We start from the raw sequence: 19,222 nt of genomic DNA, 5'->3' as shown, positions 1-19,222 counted from the left end.
TATTACATCCTTTTTTTAAGTAACACATATTCAATATTATAGTAAAACGTCTATACGTCAATACGTAGTTACGAGGCGGTATCCTCGCAACTAGGCTCATAGTTGTTTACCACTCCAACACATATGATATGAATAAAGCCTATCTTATTAAATAGTATCTCGCGCCCGCGCATATACAACAAAAAGTTACAAAGGTTCACATATTTATATTAACGATTTTTTTAAAATTTACGAATTAAATAAATAAAAATATAATTAAATACCGCTTGGCCTGTCAATGATGGAGGCATAAAAATGGGGGCGTGGGGTACCTTTTTACCAGGGAGATGTAAAATAAGTATGTAACATTTACCTGGTTTTACTACGTTCGCGTACAATTTATCATTTGGATTTTTTAAGTTACATGTAGGTTATGTTAAATTGTATTCATCAGTGACAACTCTAGGAAATTTACAGCAATTAGTTCTGATGCCTAAAATAGTAAAATGCTTTAAAACTTCGGAGCTTCTTTTTTTTGTATTTTTGGCTGTTGAATGTTTTGTTGGCACGTCCCCCTAACTCTGCACAACGATGATATCCATAAATGCATCATATTTTTATTTCACCGTTGTTGATTTACTACTAGCTAGAGTAGGTTATTATAATAATACAACCAATATAACCAAATCTAATATATGGGGGAAAGCAAGCTTATTTTCACAATGAGTGTACCACAGACTCTTTTCCTTGGCGTATTTTTCCCAGGCCTAGTTACTCTTAGTTTACTAGAGCTGCTGCGCAGTAGCTAGTTACTGCATGTTCGATCTATACAATTACAATATGCCTATAGCCTAGCTAGCTAGAAGTCATCGAATTTACTATTTACTTTGGCCTACTGTAACTAGGCCTACATCCCATTTTTTATTTTTTTTTATGGCGAGTTAAAACCCGTAGCAAAAAAAAATCCTGTTGGACAACAACAATGATGATTGAAAATGAATGAAATCTGATCCATGTGATGCATGCATGCAGCACACACAACACACGCACGTTTTGGGCGAATTTATTTGGATCATTCCATATATATTATAGGGAGCCACATGTATTCTACATTTTTATTACATCGTAATTTATGTATTTTACTTACTTGTTTTAAATTTGATATACTGCGAGTCCAATTTAATATTTATTTATTTATTTCCAAGTACATTAATATTAATTAAAGCACTTTCTAAATTAATAACAGCACATTTTGTATGATTTACTTATTAATGGAACGTACCAAAGGTAAAGAAATAGCAGAGGGGATAAACAAGACGGAACAGTCTGGGTGGGTTTTTATGCTTGATAGAAAAATAACGTCTTGTAAAATACAGCACCAATTTTTTTCATTAGCGAAAACTATGAACTAAATCATCATAGGGAATTTAATGTACATATACCGACTGAAAAAAAAAACGAACAAATTGTACACTAATTATTGAAGTCAAGATGCTCCTGCCATCGTAAACGTATGCTATCGTCGTCTTGTAAAAAGAGGGACAGTCCCTTTTCGGTTTGTAATATGATGCAGTTTGTATACACGCGTACTCGTATCGTATACGGATCGTATACGGATCGTATACGGATCGTATAATTAGGAAATTGTTTATAAATGATCGTATACGGTTCGTATATGTTTATTATGCGGGCAGGAACTTCCGAATTGACGTATACGTTTCGTATACGAAATGGACTTCCTATACGAAACATATACGAAACGTATGTAAATCGTATACGTTCGTATACGGCTTTTTTGCAAAGGGTAGCGTTTACAAATGTGTGGGGCTGCATAAAATATTATACAAATGTAAATAGAGGATTTTCAGTATCTGTTTCGGGTGGGCGGAAATATAAATAGAATAGAGAATAATTACATACATTTTAAACATTTTAATTTATATACTCTGTACAGTGTATACTTTGGTTTGATTTCTATAACTATAAATGACAATAGCAAACACCTACCTCTGTGCATTATGTTATGGTTTACTCTAAGATATGACAAGCCTCTCAAAACCTGCAAATAGAAATGTATACAATATACAGAGCATAGTTCTACAAATATTAGTACTGTATGTGAAATCGTGGATAAAAAAGTTGATTATTATAGGTTGGTTAGGGGTTGTGTATAATTGCAGTATTGAGTTTAAATCTTTTCATTGGCAGCTGTAAACGATACAATAAATTTTATTAAATATTAAAGTAATTATAGTATAAATGGACTTACAGCTATTGTGACCTTTCCTAGAATTCTCTCTGGTATTCTGCCAGCATTTTTTAAAACAAGATCTAACGAGCCACCATCCTGAAAAGAGAACAATACATTATTTAACAAGATTGCAAATCATTGCACTTTTGTTCTACACAGTTTCAATGTGTGCAGAGAAAAATTAAATTTATTATTAAATTAAATTCTGTAAAAGTACCAGTGTGGCAACTCAACAAACATATTTTAAGAAATCTTTTGTTTATGGATTTTCTAAAAGTAAAATGTGTCTTGTTGTTCAAGAAAATGGTTTAGTAATTTTTACAACAAAGGCAACTTTGCAGCTTCCTTCCGGCAGAAACAGGTCCATACTGTAATTATACACAGAAATATTGTTAATAAATTTTTCATTTTAAATATTATTGTTTTCTGTTATTTTAATACAATTTGGATATCTCTAAGCATTTAGTAAGATTTATCCACTTATAATACAAAAATAGGAATCAGTTAAAAAAATACTAGATGACTTTAAATAGTATCTCTTATAGAAGCAGACAAGATTTGAAAATACAGTACATTTACTGTAGGTCAAATAAAATAAAATGTCACTCATGAACTTTTAGAACCACATCATGATCAAAATTGCATGGGTTCGCAGTCAGGCCTGGAGTATTGTGTTAACAACAACTGGGCTTTTTAAACTAACTTTCTCATGTTGGTAATCACAATAAAATACCTACTTGAGAAAAATAAATGTTTAAATCCTTGATGAAGTCTTATTGGACCACAGTACAATGACCCTTTGATTCATACAAAGCATTGATTAGAATGCTCACAAGGCAGATTTTATGTAAAAATCAATATACCAATAAAAAGAGAATAAAATCAGGGTCTAGTAATTATTAACATAATCTCTAACACTAATAAAATAGACGAACCTCAGTAACTTTTATTATTATTATTATTATCATTATTATTATTATTATTATTATATAATACAGTATACTGATTTTTTATTATACACTGAATGATATCATACATAGCTATGTATTTGTATTGCTGCATATTAAACTATGAAAATAATTCTTTTCTACACACACTAATAGGAAACTACAAAATATGTATCCTTCTGACATCTAGTGTGGTGAGGATGATTTTATTATTACACCAGAAGACATCATTATTAAGATTAAAATTAAGACAAAAACTATTAATTAAGCAATAATTGTGTGCTGTCGTCGACCTTTTTATGATAAATAGCATGTAAAAAGAATATTTTGTCTGCATACTGATTAAAAAAAATACAATTATATACAGATCATGAGAGATTCTTACTTTGACCTATATTCATAATGTAGAGATTAATGTTAGCAAAACGCTCCAATGGTTGTTACTGAGAACCGTAGAAGGCCACAGGCATAATATCACTTCATACTTGAGCATTGATTTTCTAATAGACGCTGCAGTACGCTGGATAGTACAAACCAATTAAGTATGTGGCTTGTACTTACTGTGTATAAGCATCTACTTGTCTATGGTATATATTTTGTATATAAGACACAATTACTATACATTACTATTATTAGTTATTATTAGTCCACATTCTAAAGGTCATGTATTACTATTATTAAGTATCTATTTAAATGAACTAGTATTTTAATCTAATTTGTCACATGTAATATTTTGAATAATTAAATAAAAATGTTTGTATAAATCTACTGTACCATTATAATGTTTTATATAATTATAATTTTTATTTTACTGTATTTCCCAAAATGTAGAAAAACCCACTCCATAATTAAGAAGTAATAACAATTATAATTTACCAACATGGATTTTTTTTTTTATCTGTTACCATATTAATGTTATGTAATTATATTTTTATATAAAATTTCCAAAAATGTAAGAATCCCACCTTAAGGAGTAATAAAAATAATAATATAACAACATGGCATTTTTTTTTGCTTTTCAGCTAATTACTGAACTGATATAGATTTCTACCTTCTATATAGAAACAAATGTCTTTTTGTTAGAAAATCTATTTTAATACTGTCGACATCTACAATAATTATTACTAATTTTTCTTCTAGAATACTGTATTGTGTTCATAAACAGCATTAAACCATTGTTAGTCAACTGATAATAAATGGATGAAATAAATTTTTAAGAAATTTGGAAAGTTTTATAACTCTATGTCAAGGCTATGTTTAAAAACAGCTGATTGAAGCTCAGGAAGAGTTTAAACCATGAATTCCCACTGAATACAGGAAGCGAATAAATGATTAAGATCCTGGCAGAGTGAGAAAATAAAATACAGTACAAGGCACGCCCTAGTTGTCATTCCATTTACTGTATAACTTATACTGTACAAATATTCATAACTACACTCACTCTCACTTGCACCAATGAAGGTTCTGTGTTTCCCAAAAGCTGTTTTACTTTATTGTTTTGATTAAAGATGTATTGTCCCTTGAAACACAAAAAATGAAGGTCAAAGTATTCTAAATTTAAATTGGCCATATCAAAGTAATATTAAAGTTATTCACTTTAAGTCGAAAATTCAAGCTAAAAACAACAAGTTTACGTAATTAACAGGTAAATTAATTTGATTACATTTCGTCTGGAAAATCGTCGCTAGCGAAAGTAAACAAAGATTTCAAACCACGAGGTGCATTATGCATGATGCTAATTAGTATTGTTTACAACTCGTCACAGTTGAGAAGGTGTTTTCAAGAAGTTTTATGATTATGCATACAAAGTAGCCAAAAAAGCGCGTTGCATTATGAGATATGTTTTGATCGAAAACTTTGACTAGAAGTCCAAGTTATTTTTTGAACAAAAAAACGTCTGTATTTCAGTTAAATGATTTTTTTTTCGACTAATTTTTGGTGAAAGTTAATAACTATTATGATACTTCAAAATGACCCACTTTTTTTCGAAATCTTTTATTTTTATTTTTTTGGAATTAGTCAAAGGGACAATACATCTTTAAGCTTTTAGCTTTTAGCTTTTGCTTATTTTATTTTGTATCTCCAGATCCAGTCACTGATTTTTTCAGTAATTTGCCTTTGGCTTCATGACATAATACATACAGTAGGTATCCCAATGTAAAAATTCAAACTAATGATGAGGGGTACTTTTTCTTTTTCTTTCAATTTAAATGATTGAAATCGGATTATCCATTCAAAAGTTATGGTCCGTTGAAGTTGCCAAAAAACGATGATTTTTGCTTGAAAAATGGCATTTTTTTACCAATTATATTTGGAACCATTATAGGGTTATAACTTTTATATTAATAACTTTAAAGTTCTTATTTTTGCAAAACCCATAGATACTACAGAGTTGTACAAGACTATTTTTTTTTGGGGTCCTCCAAAATTGATCTTTTTGTGCTCATTTTTTACAAATGTCTCAAAAATGCCCGTCTTTAAATGATTCGTAACTTTTGAACCAGTGTATGAATTGATTTTTTTTGCATTGCATAGCATGTAATATCATGTATTTTAGTAAGATTATTTATATTGACAGGTAGGTATTTCTAAATACAACATAAAATATTGTTAAAAAATGTTAAAATGTAAAAAAATATGTATTGTGTTCTTTTCATTAAATATTATTCTCCTCCTCCTCAGCCATCCACCTCCTGCACCTCCTCCTCAGCCATCCCCTCCCTCTTGCACCTCCTTCTCAGACATACATCTCTTGCACCTCTTCCTCAGCCATCCCCCTCCTGCACCTCTTCCTCACCCATCCCTCTCCTGCACCTCCTCCTCGCCATCCCCTTATTGCACCTCCTCAGCCATCTCCCCCACTTGCACCTCATCCTCAGCCACCCCTTCTGCACCTCCTCCTCTGACATCCTCCCTTCCTGCACTTCAGCCATCTCCTTCCTGCAGCACCTCCTCTGCCATCTCCCTCCTGCAACTCTTCCTCAGCCATCCCCCTCCTGCACCTCTTCCTCAGCCATCCGCCTCATGCACCTCAGCCACCACTTCCTGCACCTCCTCCTTAGCCATCCCCCTCCTGAACCTCCTCAGCCATCCCCCTCCTGCACCTTGTTGAACCCACAAATGTGAAAACACACACAAATGTGAAAACAACCACAAATGTGAAAACACACACAAATGTGAAAACAACCACAAATGTGAAAACGACAACAAATGTGAAAACGTATCACCCACAAATGTGAAAACGACCACAAATGTGAAAACGCATCACCCACAAATGTAATAAACAGCGCCCACAAATGTGAAAACAAACATCGCCCACAAATGTGATATTGTCCACAAATGTAAAAAGAGACACTTTTTCGCCCACAAATGTAAAAAAATAAAAAGATCAAAACAAATCAAATTTTGTTAATACATCATGATTATATTGAGTTGTTTCAATACTTGTGTGTTCACGATACGTCTATTTAGGGTCGTTGTTAACTCGTTGGTTGGATTATTACTATTTTGCTGCTCGTGCGCGCGATATTTGCACTCGTTGGTTTAATGTACGTAATAGTTCAAGACGATATTTGTTACTTGCTGCGCTCGCACACGATACTACAAGTTGTTGGCTTACCGTTATGTACGTTATAGTTCCAAGTCAATGTTCGATGTTTTTTGCGCGCGCACACGATACTACAAGGTCAAGGTCATATATACCATTGCTACTTGTAGTGTTTGGTTGTTAACTCGTTGGCTTACCGTTATGTACGTTATAGTCCCAAGTCGATGTTCGATGTTTTTTGCGCACGCACACAATACTACAAGGTCAAGGCTATATATATCATTGCTATTTGTAGTGTTTGGTTGTTAACTCGTTGGCTTACTGTTATGTACTTATAGTTCCAAGTAGATGTTCGATTGATGTTTTGGGCGCGCACACACAATACCACAAGGTCATGGTCATATACCATTGCTACTTGTAGTGTTTGGTTGTTCTCGTTAGTTTACTAATGTACGTTCCAAATCGATTTTCGATTCAATGTTTGTATGTTGTGCTCGTACACGACACTACAAGGTCATGTAGGCCTATACCATTGCTACTTGTGGTGTGTGGTTGTTAACTCGTTGGCTTACTGTTATGTACATCTAGTTCCTTGCACGCGTACACGATACTACAAGGTCAAGGTTATAACGAAAGATCTGGGAAATTGAGTTTGTGGGTCACTACGACATTAAGGAGTAACGCCCCTACACCGGAATATGCAAAGTACAATAGTTTAGTCTAATATTATACTTTTGTTCTATACATCAATAAGCCATGGACATTCTGAAATAAAAGTAGATTGTTTGATTCAATTAATTGATTGATAAGCTAATTTTTATTATATTTTAAATTATCAAACAGAATATCAATTAAAAAAACATCATTCAATGACGAAAGAACAATAATTAAAACTATTAAATAAATTCATCTGGTTCCGAATATAATTAACTGGAAAATTATTACTTTTTGTTAACCAAAAAATACATACACAAACTAAAGGTTCAACTTAAAAGTAATAATTTACCAGTTAATAACTAAAACTGTTACGTAAAAAAAGTCAGTGTTTTTTGTAATGAAATATTTCTTGTTTAAACCTAAACCTAGATTTCTGTAAAATTATGGTGCTTAATAACATAAATAACATCAATTTTAAAACAGTAGTAATTACCGACAAAACTGTAAGTAGGTAGCCGATTCAAAGATATCTTTATTTAAAACTAACATATCTCTATTTAAAACTAAGATATATCTATTTAAAACTAAAGATTTTTATTTAAAACTAAGATATCTCTATTTAAAACTAAGATATCTCTATTTAAAACTAAGATATCATGGTAATTATTAAATGTTTGGCCCGCCATATGTAGGCCCACGTGTACGAAAAACATCGACTTGCTACAAGTAGTAATGGTATATATGACCTTGACCTTGTAGTATTGTGTGCGCGCGCAAAAAAAAATCGAACATCGACTTGGAACTATAACGTACATAATAGTAAGTCAACGAGTTAACAACCAAACACTACAAGTAGCAATGATATAAGACCTTGACCTTGTAGTATCATGTGCACGTGCAAAAAAACATCGAACATCGACTTGGAACTATAACGTACATAACGGTAAGCCAACGAGTTAACAACCAAACACTACAAGTAGCAATGATATATGACCTTGACCTTGTAGTATCATGTGCACGTGCAAAAAAACATCAAACATCGACTTGGAACTACAGTACAGATCCTTTGGACGCGTACACTACGTTTCGTACGCGTGGCAACTTCGTAGGTTTCGCGTGGCGTAATCTACGCAAGCTAACATGCTACGCGTAGGCTACGCGTAGACTACAAAGCGATAGCTAGGAGGGGAAATCTCAATGTTCAGATTATTGTGTACTGTGCTGCATGCACCAAACACGGAATTTGAATACTAGTTTTCATCAAATTTAAAATGCGAGTTAATTACTGTGAAGTAATAATAAATGTATTAATATTGGTATTAATTACTGTGTGTTGTTATTTTTATGAAAGAAGAACAAGTGTACATCTACAGTATTGGCCAACGTACGCTAAGGACGGCGGTCGTTGTCTGTTTGTGTGAAATGGCCTCCGACTAGGCCTAGCTAGCTAAAAAGGTAGGGTTACCTACCGACAGTTTAATTTTAAAATAAGTGGTACGCCTAGCTAGTACTTATAGGCCTAGTTAGTAGTAGTACTGTATGATAATACATACTGTGTACAAGCGTTAAATACGATGTACATGGCGTGAAAATGTGAAATAATGTGGTATAGCCTATAGTAACAGAAGGATATTTCCTCAATATGTCAGTTTTCGCCGTGTAGCTGCTGTTTACCCACGTGTGTGTATCGCGCAGTACTACTCTACTGTCTGAACTATGTTTATTTACTAGGCTATATAATGAACGATGTTTCGTTTTAAAATTGCGTTTAAATGAAATATTACGCTTATTTAGTACTATGGGATAATATGGATTGTTTAAATACTGTAAATGTCAAAATAATAGAATACAAGTAGGTACGATATTTTTGTTCCAACGGAAATCAAGACGGATCACTCCATTCGTAATTCATTCGCCCAGTGTGTTTATATCCACGTGTTTATGATCCACGGATGGATACTCTCTCTGAACTGTACTTGTTATGTTTTGTTTAACCTTCAATTTAGTGAAGTTGAACTTTTAAATAAAGTCTTGCATATTTTAAAATTTTAATTATAATTTATTTTTATTTATAACTAAAATAACATTTATTTAAATACTATCTAATTTAATATCTCGCATGACTAAAAAACAAAACAACAAGATCAGGCAAGCACATGTTATGTGTCCTCCGGTCCTCCGATCCTCCTCCTCTCTGCTGATGATGATATTCTAAACGACCTGTAACTTGACTCTCCACCGATCCTCTGCTGCAGGTTGTTGTTACAATAGCTAACAATGGAGTTTGATGTACAGTTACGACAGTTTCAAGCCTGGATATTTTTTGTTTAAATGAAATATACTGACGTACTGTATTACTATAATTACTTATAAAAAATTAACTTGTAATTTTAGGCCTACTACTAATACTATTACTAGTAATAATGGAAGGTAGTCATAACAGTCCGTCATCAATGAATTTTGTACAATACTGGCCGGCGATGAATGGGAATGTACAGTCAGCAGTAGGCCTAGTTAATAAGATATTTCGCCTGGCTTTGAGCAGTTTTTAATTGCTATTTTCTTTAGAAATTTTTTTTTCAAGTATGTTTAAAGATGATGATATTATTGTATTGGCAAAACAATCGTATCATTTCTATTTATTCGAACTTGTGACTTGTCATAGCCTGCTTAATATTAATATTAGTATTAATTACTGTGTGTTGTGTTAAAATGGGACCTTTATTTTTATGAAAGAAGAACAAGTGTACATCTATCACCGATCGGCCAACGTACGGACGGCGGTCGTCGTCTGTTTGTGTGAAATGGCCTCCGACTAGGCCTAGCTAGCTAAAAAGGAGGGTTACCGGCGTACCTACCCACAGTTTAATTTTAAAATATGTGGTACGCCTATAGTACTTATAGGCCTACTTAGTAGTAGTACTGTATGATAATCCATACTGTGTACTTGGCGTTAAATACGATGTACATGGCGTGAAAATGTGAAATAATGTGGTATAGCATAGGTGACAGAAGGATATTTCCTTGATACGACAGTTTTCGCCGTGAAGCTGCTGTTTACCCACGTGTGTGTATCGCGCAGTACTACTCTACTGTCTGAACTATGTTTGTTTACTAGGCTATTCAGGGATGTCACCAGCATGTCATGATTGGTGGTCGGCGATCCGCCCCCCACCCCCCCAATCGAAAAAAATCGGGGGGTGGGGGGGGGGGTGTCCGACTACTTCGCCAAACCCACGCATATTTTTAATACGGTCGGAAAAATGCATTACAATGTTTTTTGTGAGGTAACAAGGTGTGCACAATTGAATTAATGAGTCAATTTTGACGGAGGACTAAGTTGTAAATTACTCGGAAGAATTTATTAATAAATATTATTAATCGTAATCGTTTTTTCGTGGTGTTTTTTTATCGACTCGACGGCGAATATATATAAATAGAAATTTCCCACGGTAGAGGCATGATGGCACCACACGGTGAACCACAATGAACTAGTAGTAGTAGGCCTAGTATAGGCTTAGGCCAACTTCTAAAAATAAAACGTCCAGTCGATCCAGAAACGATGCCGACAACAAAAGATCGTTAACATTCTAAATATAGTATAGGAACGTCGATCGCGCGCACAGACCTAGATTTTTTTTATATGGCAGGCCTGGAAACGCGACGAAGATTGTGTACCTAGATTTTGTGTCACATGACATGAAACGCGATACTCTCTCTCCACCACACGTAGCACATGTTTTTTTTCACTCAAAATTAATTATGGTCAGGGTTAGCTACAGAATACTAGGGCCATTTTTATTACAGTGACATGTCGTAATAATTGAGTACTAGGCCTAGGCCTATGTTAAATCTTAACATGGAATATATTGATTTTGCATATATTTTGTTTATGTTTACGTCGGCATATTTATAATTCGCTAAGCCAAGGTAGGATTAAAAAAATTAGCGTAAGCTTAGCTTAGGCCGCCGAAACTAGACTCCATTCCGATGTCGATTTGGCGCACGATGTCGTCTCGTTCGGCTAAATTCGGGCTAATGTGTCGTCTCCTACTAGGCCTAGCCTTAGGTAGGATTTTTAGGCGGCGCCGATTTTAATTAGTGAACAGTACATTGTTAATTTGCATTGTCCATGCGTTTTCTAAAGGCGATGACAATGTTGTTTATTTACTCTACGAACCACCCTACGATCGACACGTTGATAATTATAATAACAATACATCGTATCGTAGTAGTAAGTTACGAACAATAGGCTACGATCTACACGGGTAAATATAGTGGTGGTCGGCGTCATGAAAATGGTGGTCGTAAATTCCGAGTGGTGGACGGGGCCGTCCATCGCCGACCACCGTGGTGACATCCCTGCTATATAATGAACAATGTTTCGTTTTAAAATTGCGTTTAAATGAAATATTACGCTTATTTAGTACTATGGGATAATATGGATTGTTTAAATACTGTAAATGTCAAAATAATAGAATACAAATACGATATTATTTTTGTTCCAACGGAAATCGAGACGGATCACTCCATTCGTAATTCATTCGCCCAGTGTGTTTATATCCACGTGTTTATGATCCGCGGATGGATACTCTCTCTGAACTGTACTTTTATGTTTTGTTTAACCTTCAATTTAGTGAAGTTCAACTTTTATTAAATAAAGTCTTGCCTAACCCTAAAATGTTAATTATAATTTATTTTTATTTATAACTAAAATAACATTTATTTAAATACTATCTAATTTATTATCGCGCATGACTAAAAAAAAACAAAACAACAAGATCAGGCAAGCACATGTTATGCGTCCTCCGATCCTCCTTTCTGTTGATGACGATGTTATAAACGACCTGTAACTTGACCCTCCACCGATCCTCTGCTGCAGGTTGTTGTTGCAATAGCTCATAATGGAGTTTGATGTACAGTTACGACAGTTTCAAGCCTGGATATTTTTTGTTTTTAAAATGAAACATACTGAGTACTGTATTAATTACTTATAAAAAATTAACTTGTAATTTTAGGCCTACTACTAATACTATTATTACTATAGAAGGTAGTCATAATAACAGCCCGTCTGTAGTGACGAGTTCAAATCTAGTATTGGTTATCCGCACTTGGCGGATAACCCCTTGTTATTGTCAGGATCTTTTTTTTTTTTTTCCATGTTATTCGCATTTTTACACGCGTGGTGCGCACGTAACACTAAAAATATATTTTTTTGCGTGATTTATGTTTTTCCAGCCTTTTCTAGTAATTTTACCAACTTTTTAAACAATTTCGACTTAAAATCACATCATACGAGCACGTCGAAATGGATAATTTGCACTGTTTAAAAAATTATGCCTTTTTTTAAACAGTCATAGATTCTAAACTACATGATGAACTTTTATTTTTTTTACATATTCTGGAAGTTGATGAGTTGTAGATATCGGATCATGAATCAATATGGCTAACCGGACATTGTGACGTCATCGTATGGCCACTCGAATATATAATATTGGATTTTGTCTCTTTCGTCATAGCTCATCACATTTAATAGAGCACATCTCCACTTATCCGTATTCCATTTCCCCCCATTTTTTATATGGTCTAGGTCAATCAATTATCTTTAGCATGATTTACCATTTTTAAATTTACCATTTTTAAATTTGTGATGACGTCATAATGATTAAGAGTCAATAACTTTGGTCACTTATTTTCACCTATTCTGCACTGTATGTAGTACGTATACAATATATAGTGTTATACCGTATATACTTAGAGGTGACACAAAATAGAGAGCGCACTAACATTTTTTCAATGGCATGATCGTTTTTCTGCACGCCATATTCTAACGTATGATGTGCACGTGGAATTTGCGCTGCGGATAACCTAACTCGTCCGTAGTGACGAGTTCAAATCTAGTATTGGTTATCTGCACTTGGCGGATAACCCCTTGTTATTGTCAAGATCTTTTTTTTTTTTGATTATCCGCACTTGGCGGATAACCCCTTTTTTTCCATGTTATTCTTCTTTCTTTCCCCGAATATTGTTCGCAGCGTATCTCTAATTCTGGCCAACATAAGATTGTATAACTTTGTCATAAGATTGACCTATAGCTATAGATGTGCAGCCAAGCTTTTCAACGATTTCAGAGTTGCGCAGCGTAAGTTGCGCAGCGTAAGTTACGCGCGATTTTATGAATTCCAATGATTGATCATAGATTAAAAACCAAAAGTCATTTTGTATTGAAACTTGGTGAAAATTTAAGTCATATCAAGTGCAAACTTTCTATGGATTAAAAATGGCAGGTTGCGCAGAAAATTTAAAAATGCGAAAAATCAACTTCTAATCAATTTTCTACGCGTTACATGTCATTTTGAGCATTTCATAAATTCATGCACGCGCAATCGCGCACGTGCGCATACAGCGCAAAAATATAATTTTTTCGCGTGATTTATGTTTTTCCAGGCTTTTCTAGTAATTTTACCAACTTTTAAACAATTTCGACTTCATATTACGTCATACGATGGTGAAAGTTATTTTTATTACATATTCTGGAAGTTGATGAGTTGTAGATATCGAATCATGCATCAATATGGCTAACCGGACATGGTGACGTCATCGTATGGCCACTCGAATATAAAATAGAGGATTTTTGTCTCTTTCGTCATAGCTCATCACATTTAATAGAGCGCATCTCCACTTATCTGTATTCCATTTCCCCCCATTTTGTTATATTGTCTAGGCCAATCAATTATCTTTCGCATAATCTACCATTTTTAAAATTGTGATGATGTCATCATGTCCAAAAGAGTCAATAACTTGGGTCACTTATTTTCACCTATTCTGCACTGTATGTAGTACTTATACAATATATAGTGTAAACTGTACTTAGACATGACACAAAATAGAGAGCGCACTAACATTTTTTTTTAATGGCATAATCGTTTTTCTGCGCGCAATATTCTAACGTATGACGTGCACGTGCCGTTTGCGCTGCGGATAACCTAACTCGTCCGTAGTGACGAGTTCAAATCTAGTTTGTAAATGGTTATTATAATAATACAAAGTAAAAAGGTGAAAAGAATGATTTACCATATGCTCCATACAAATGCTGATCTCTCCATCACTGTAAAAGGCTCCATAGAAGCCAACGACGTATGGTGAATTACACTCATGTAATATAGTCAACTCACGAAATATTTGAGTCCTAATTGCAGGTTTAATCTCCAGGTGGATCAACTGAAATAATAACATAATTTTATGATTATGATGTACTGTACTATAAATGTTTAAATAAAATGTACATTCAGAGAGTCACAACATGCCTAAAAAAGATCAATTAGAAATTACATAATAGCACCTTTTGAAATGAATGAAAAGTAAAAAGATACGCTTCGTTTTAAAATGACCATTGTTTAAAACTACCAAACAGGGAAAATAAACAGGGAAAATAAACAAAAACAACGTCACACAGTCCAAAAGTGGTCCAGAATTGGGATTGCCTCAAAAATTGAATTATGGTCTTCCGTTGAAATGTGGTAAAGATCCGTCTTACAATACATTACTGTATACTATAGACAAAAAAATACACACACCAAACTGAATATTGGAGGACAACAATATAATCTCTTTGGCGAAGGTAATAATTCTTCATCACAAACTATCTACGATGTACAGTACAAATTTTTTAATAAGAAATGAATTCAATCTATTACTCTAGTAGCTACTGTAGATCAACTTTCGTATGCACTTTCAGGTCCAGAGAATTTGACTTCAGAAATTGGGGGGGGGGGGGGGGAGGGGGACATTTATTGCAAATGATGTTCTATGGGGGGGGGGGGGTTCGTTGATGCGATGGAGGCTTTTATTCAAAGCAGGTGTTTATTCAAATAAATACTCTAATTTTAATAATGATATATAATTTGTTTCTCTTATGATTGGTTTTCCTCTTTATGCTTTTGTAACGAAATGTTTCTATCACAGGCTCCATTAACGAATCCTTTCAAAGTGTCAAACTGTATAATGATATAAAACAATAACACATCATTATCCTGAGACACTATATGAGACACATTTGCACTCCCTCCCATTGTTCATATGAATCTACAATTTGTCAACAATCAACACTGTCTTTTGCATATTTTTAAAATACACTTCTGATGCTTTTATTTACCTCCGCCAAGGAGGTATGTACAGTAGTCGATTGCCTGTGTTTGTCTGTCTGTCTGTTTGTTTGTTAGCAGGATTACTCAAAAAGTTATTGCAAGATATTTTATAAAAATGAAAATACAGATAGATATGTGGTCAAGGACCACTCCATTAAATTTTGGAGGAAATCCAGACGGTCCCAATTTTGGACCACTTCTTAATATTATTTATTTTCAACTGAAATTATTTGTTAGTTGAAAGGCTGGTTACATATCCATTACAACAAACTCGCATACACATGCTTCTAGTGAAAATAGCCTAATCACACACAGCATTAAGACACATTGAAAATAAGAAAATATATATTTTTTTTTTTCTGGAGAAATATTATGTAGTGCAATTTTACAGTATGCGGAGGTATGCACTCTCGGAGTGCCCTTTTTCTAGTTGTCGGCATTCACTACCTAAAACATGTCAAAAGCCCTTTTCACATAGAATTGCGGCAATATCCCAGTAAGCAAGCCAGTATTATTGCCGGTCTAAGACCCATTCACATAGAAGGTAATATGATGGTAAAAATGGATCACACCGCCAACGAAACATGCCATGCGTGCACATGTGTTTGCTGAATCTAGGGTCTATTTATTTTTTCATGTTACAATATTGCACTCAAAAAAAGTAACCCCCCCCCCCCCCATGTTGAACCCAAAAATGTGAAAACACCCACAAATGTGAAAACAACCACAAATGTGAAAACGCATCACCCACAAATGTGAAAACAACCACAAATGTGAAAACGCATCACCCACTAATGTAATAAACAGCGCCCACAAATGTGAAAACAATCATCGCCCACAAATGTGATAACGCCCACAAATGTGAAAAAAAATAGAGAATCAAAATAAGTACTAGACTCAAACAATTTTAATCGAGTTAATACATTACTGTATTGAGTTGTTTCAATAATTGTGTGTTCACGATACGTCTGTTAGGGTCGTCGTTAACGCATTGGATTATTACCATTTGGTGCTCGTGCGTGCGATATTTGCATGTTAACTCGTTGGTTTAAAGACCCCTTCCCTACGTTTTTTAGATCTAATTTAAGATCACAAACTATATTTAATGTAAAAATAATACTATATGGTCCTATAGCGATAACATTTTTTGTCTTTAAACGGTTAAAAATGTGAAAAATAAGTTGATTCTAATAATTATAGCGGCCCGCTATAAATCCCAAAATGCATTGCGTGCGGATTGATATTTTTATTTTTCTTCTGTAATTCACCCACTTTTCGATCGATTGTGAGGCCAAAACAGACTCCTAACTTTTCAGCGAAAATACCGGGTTTTCCCCAATTTGTATCAACGGAGTCTGGCAAAAATAGAAAGACAATTAATGCAGCAACTATACAACGTCAGGCTAGGTATATAGCTAGCGTACGATGTCCGTACGTTACTGATGTTTACCAGCTAGGCCTACAAAACTAAGCCTAGCTAGGCTAGGCCTAAAGACCATCCATAGGCCGTACCCGTAGGTAGTACATTGCTTCTCACTTGTTATCATAATTTACCATAAAACGTACATTTAAGACAAGGAATGACCTGGTTTAATGTTTTTAAAGTAATATATATATGTATTATTTTTACAAAACTTTTTTTTTTTTACAAATTGTAGGAAGGGGACTTTAATATACGTAATAGTTCATCCAATCCAACGCGTCCATCTTAGACGTATCGTGAACACACAATTATTGAAACAACTCAATACAATGTATATCAATACATTAACATTAACTCGATCAAAATTGTTTGGGCCTAGCACTAAATTTGATTTGGAATTTTTTTTACATTTGTGGCTGCTGTTTTCACATTTGTGGGTGATACGTTTCCACATTTGTGGGTGATACGTTTTCACATTTGTGGTTGTTTTCACATTTGTGGGCGTTTTCACATTTGTGGTTGTTTTCACATTTGTGGGCGTTTTCCCATTTGTGGGAACACCACCCCCCCCCCCCCCCCCACCCCCCTAAAAACAATTAAGGCCTGTGGTGTTTATTCGGATAAATACAGTAAGTTACTTCTAGATTTCTCAAAGGTAGCTCAACGTTTCTATAAAAATGTTTGATCGCCCATGGAGGTCAACAATACAGTATTTTCTAGCATTATTATAAGAAAAAGTACAATTACAAACAGTAAAGGATTTGTTTTAATTCATATTATAAAACCATTTAAAGCATCAGTTAATGCATAACATTACTGTCTAAGGATAAGTTGTGTAGAGATATGTTTTTTGTTTAAAACATTAGTAATTAATTAGTATTTCTGGTCATCTTTTAAACAAATTTTTTATTAGAATGAATGTATATTTCGAACAATTTGATACCAAATTTAAGTGTCTACGACCAGTAGTTACAGAGATATATACATGCCCTGGGTTGTGGGTCAAAAGTCATACATGGCATTTCCGGTCATTTTTTACTAAAATGTTGTCCCATTACTGAATATAAATGTATACCTTCTGATCAAATTAAGACCAAAATAACCTCTCTGTGACCAGTGGTTGTCGAGATTTTCAAAATGTGTAACCAAGCCAAAAATTATTGTTTGACCACACTAAACCATTCTGAAGTCAAATTCTCTCAACCTCAGTCCATACGAAAGTTGATCTAGCTACTAGAGTATATTACATAGCCTATGTAAATATGTGAATGTGATTGGTTGAAACTGCATCACATGACTACTGCTGAAAGGATCATAAATCGTATGTCCTCGAGTACGGTGATATTGACTGAGTAATTTTCGCATGATTATCGTGTCCCCGTCATTAAACATATAAAATTCAGCAAATTCTCAAGGAGTTTGATATTGATTTGGGTGTGGCAACTCGCGTTTGGCGGTAACAATTAAATAAGTGGATACCTTAAAGCCAAAAATGTTCACGATTTTATTAACTATTTTGCAACCTTTTATTTTCCCGATTTGAGTTTCTTGTGTAATTTGTTGAACCAAATTGGCGAATGTATTTTGCCTTCACGATGAACGTCAAACAACAATTGAATAGTGTCAAGTAAAATTACAGAATACGCGATTTTAAATTTAGGGATGTAAATAAATTATATTGTAAATGTTTTGGCTACACAGTGGGTGATGCACATGTTTAATAGGCTCTTAGATAGTGAACACCCCATAATTAATGTACTCTACCACATTATTGTTGTTTCTCTACAAGAAACAACGAACGGACGTGTCGTTGACCAGATCTCTGTGGTGGTGAAGAGCATGGCGATGGTATTTTTTCCGTTTGCTACACACCACAACCTAGGCTTACGCACATAGAATATTTACTTCGTCAAGCAAGTATATTACCTAAGAAATGTCATAAGCTTTTTTATTCCAATTCGAACATTATTTTAGCGATCAATTAAAAAAACAGGAGGAATTTCATCATTGTTTTGAGCGAGGCAGCACAAGTTGAGTAGTGCCTAGCTAGCATTTTCAGTCACAATTTATTTTAATGTTTTATTATTATTAAATAATATATATAATAATCAGGGTTCGTAAATGTTTCAAAGAATCGTAACTATTTTGTTTTATTTTTTCCATATTTAGGCTAGGCCTGGCTAACTTGGCCTAGGCTAGGTCTGATCGACTGTAAACAACATCGTTGGGAATTTCGCGATTTTCGCGCGCCCTTTATTTTCGCAATCGTTG

General features: G+C 34.2%; 1 protein-coding gene across 1 annotated transcript in view; it reads right to left on the bottom strand.

Moving 5' to 3' along the window:
• Window positions 1-19,222, bottom strand: part of LOC144853824 (dual specificity mitogen-activated protein kinase kinase 1-like) — a 58,439-nt gene that overhangs the window by 25,725 nt on the left and 13,492 nt on the right. Inside the window, exons 3-5 of the mRNA XM_078711671.1 lie at window positions 14,456-14,602; window positions 2,249-2,326; window positions 1,987-2,038 (exon numbers count right to left, since the gene is read on the bottom strand). Of these exons, the coding sequence (XP_078567797.1) occupies window positions 1,987-2,038; window positions 2,249-2,326; window positions 14,456-14,602 (277 nt within the window). The remainder of the gene's footprint in view (window positions 1-1,986; window positions 2,039-2,248; window positions 2,327-14,455; window positions 14,603-19,222) is intronic.

This window comes from Antedon bifida, chromosome 10 (genome assembly GCF_963402885.1).
Source record: "Antedon bifida chromosome 10, ecAntBifi1.1, whole genome shotgun sequence".
NCBI classification, from domain to species: domain Eukaryota; kingdom Metazoa; phylum Echinodermata; class Crinoidea; order Comatulida; family Antedonidae; genus Antedon; species Antedon bifida.
Note: the sequence above shows the minus strand (reverse complement) of the source record. Positions and strands in the feature narration are given on the sequence as shown.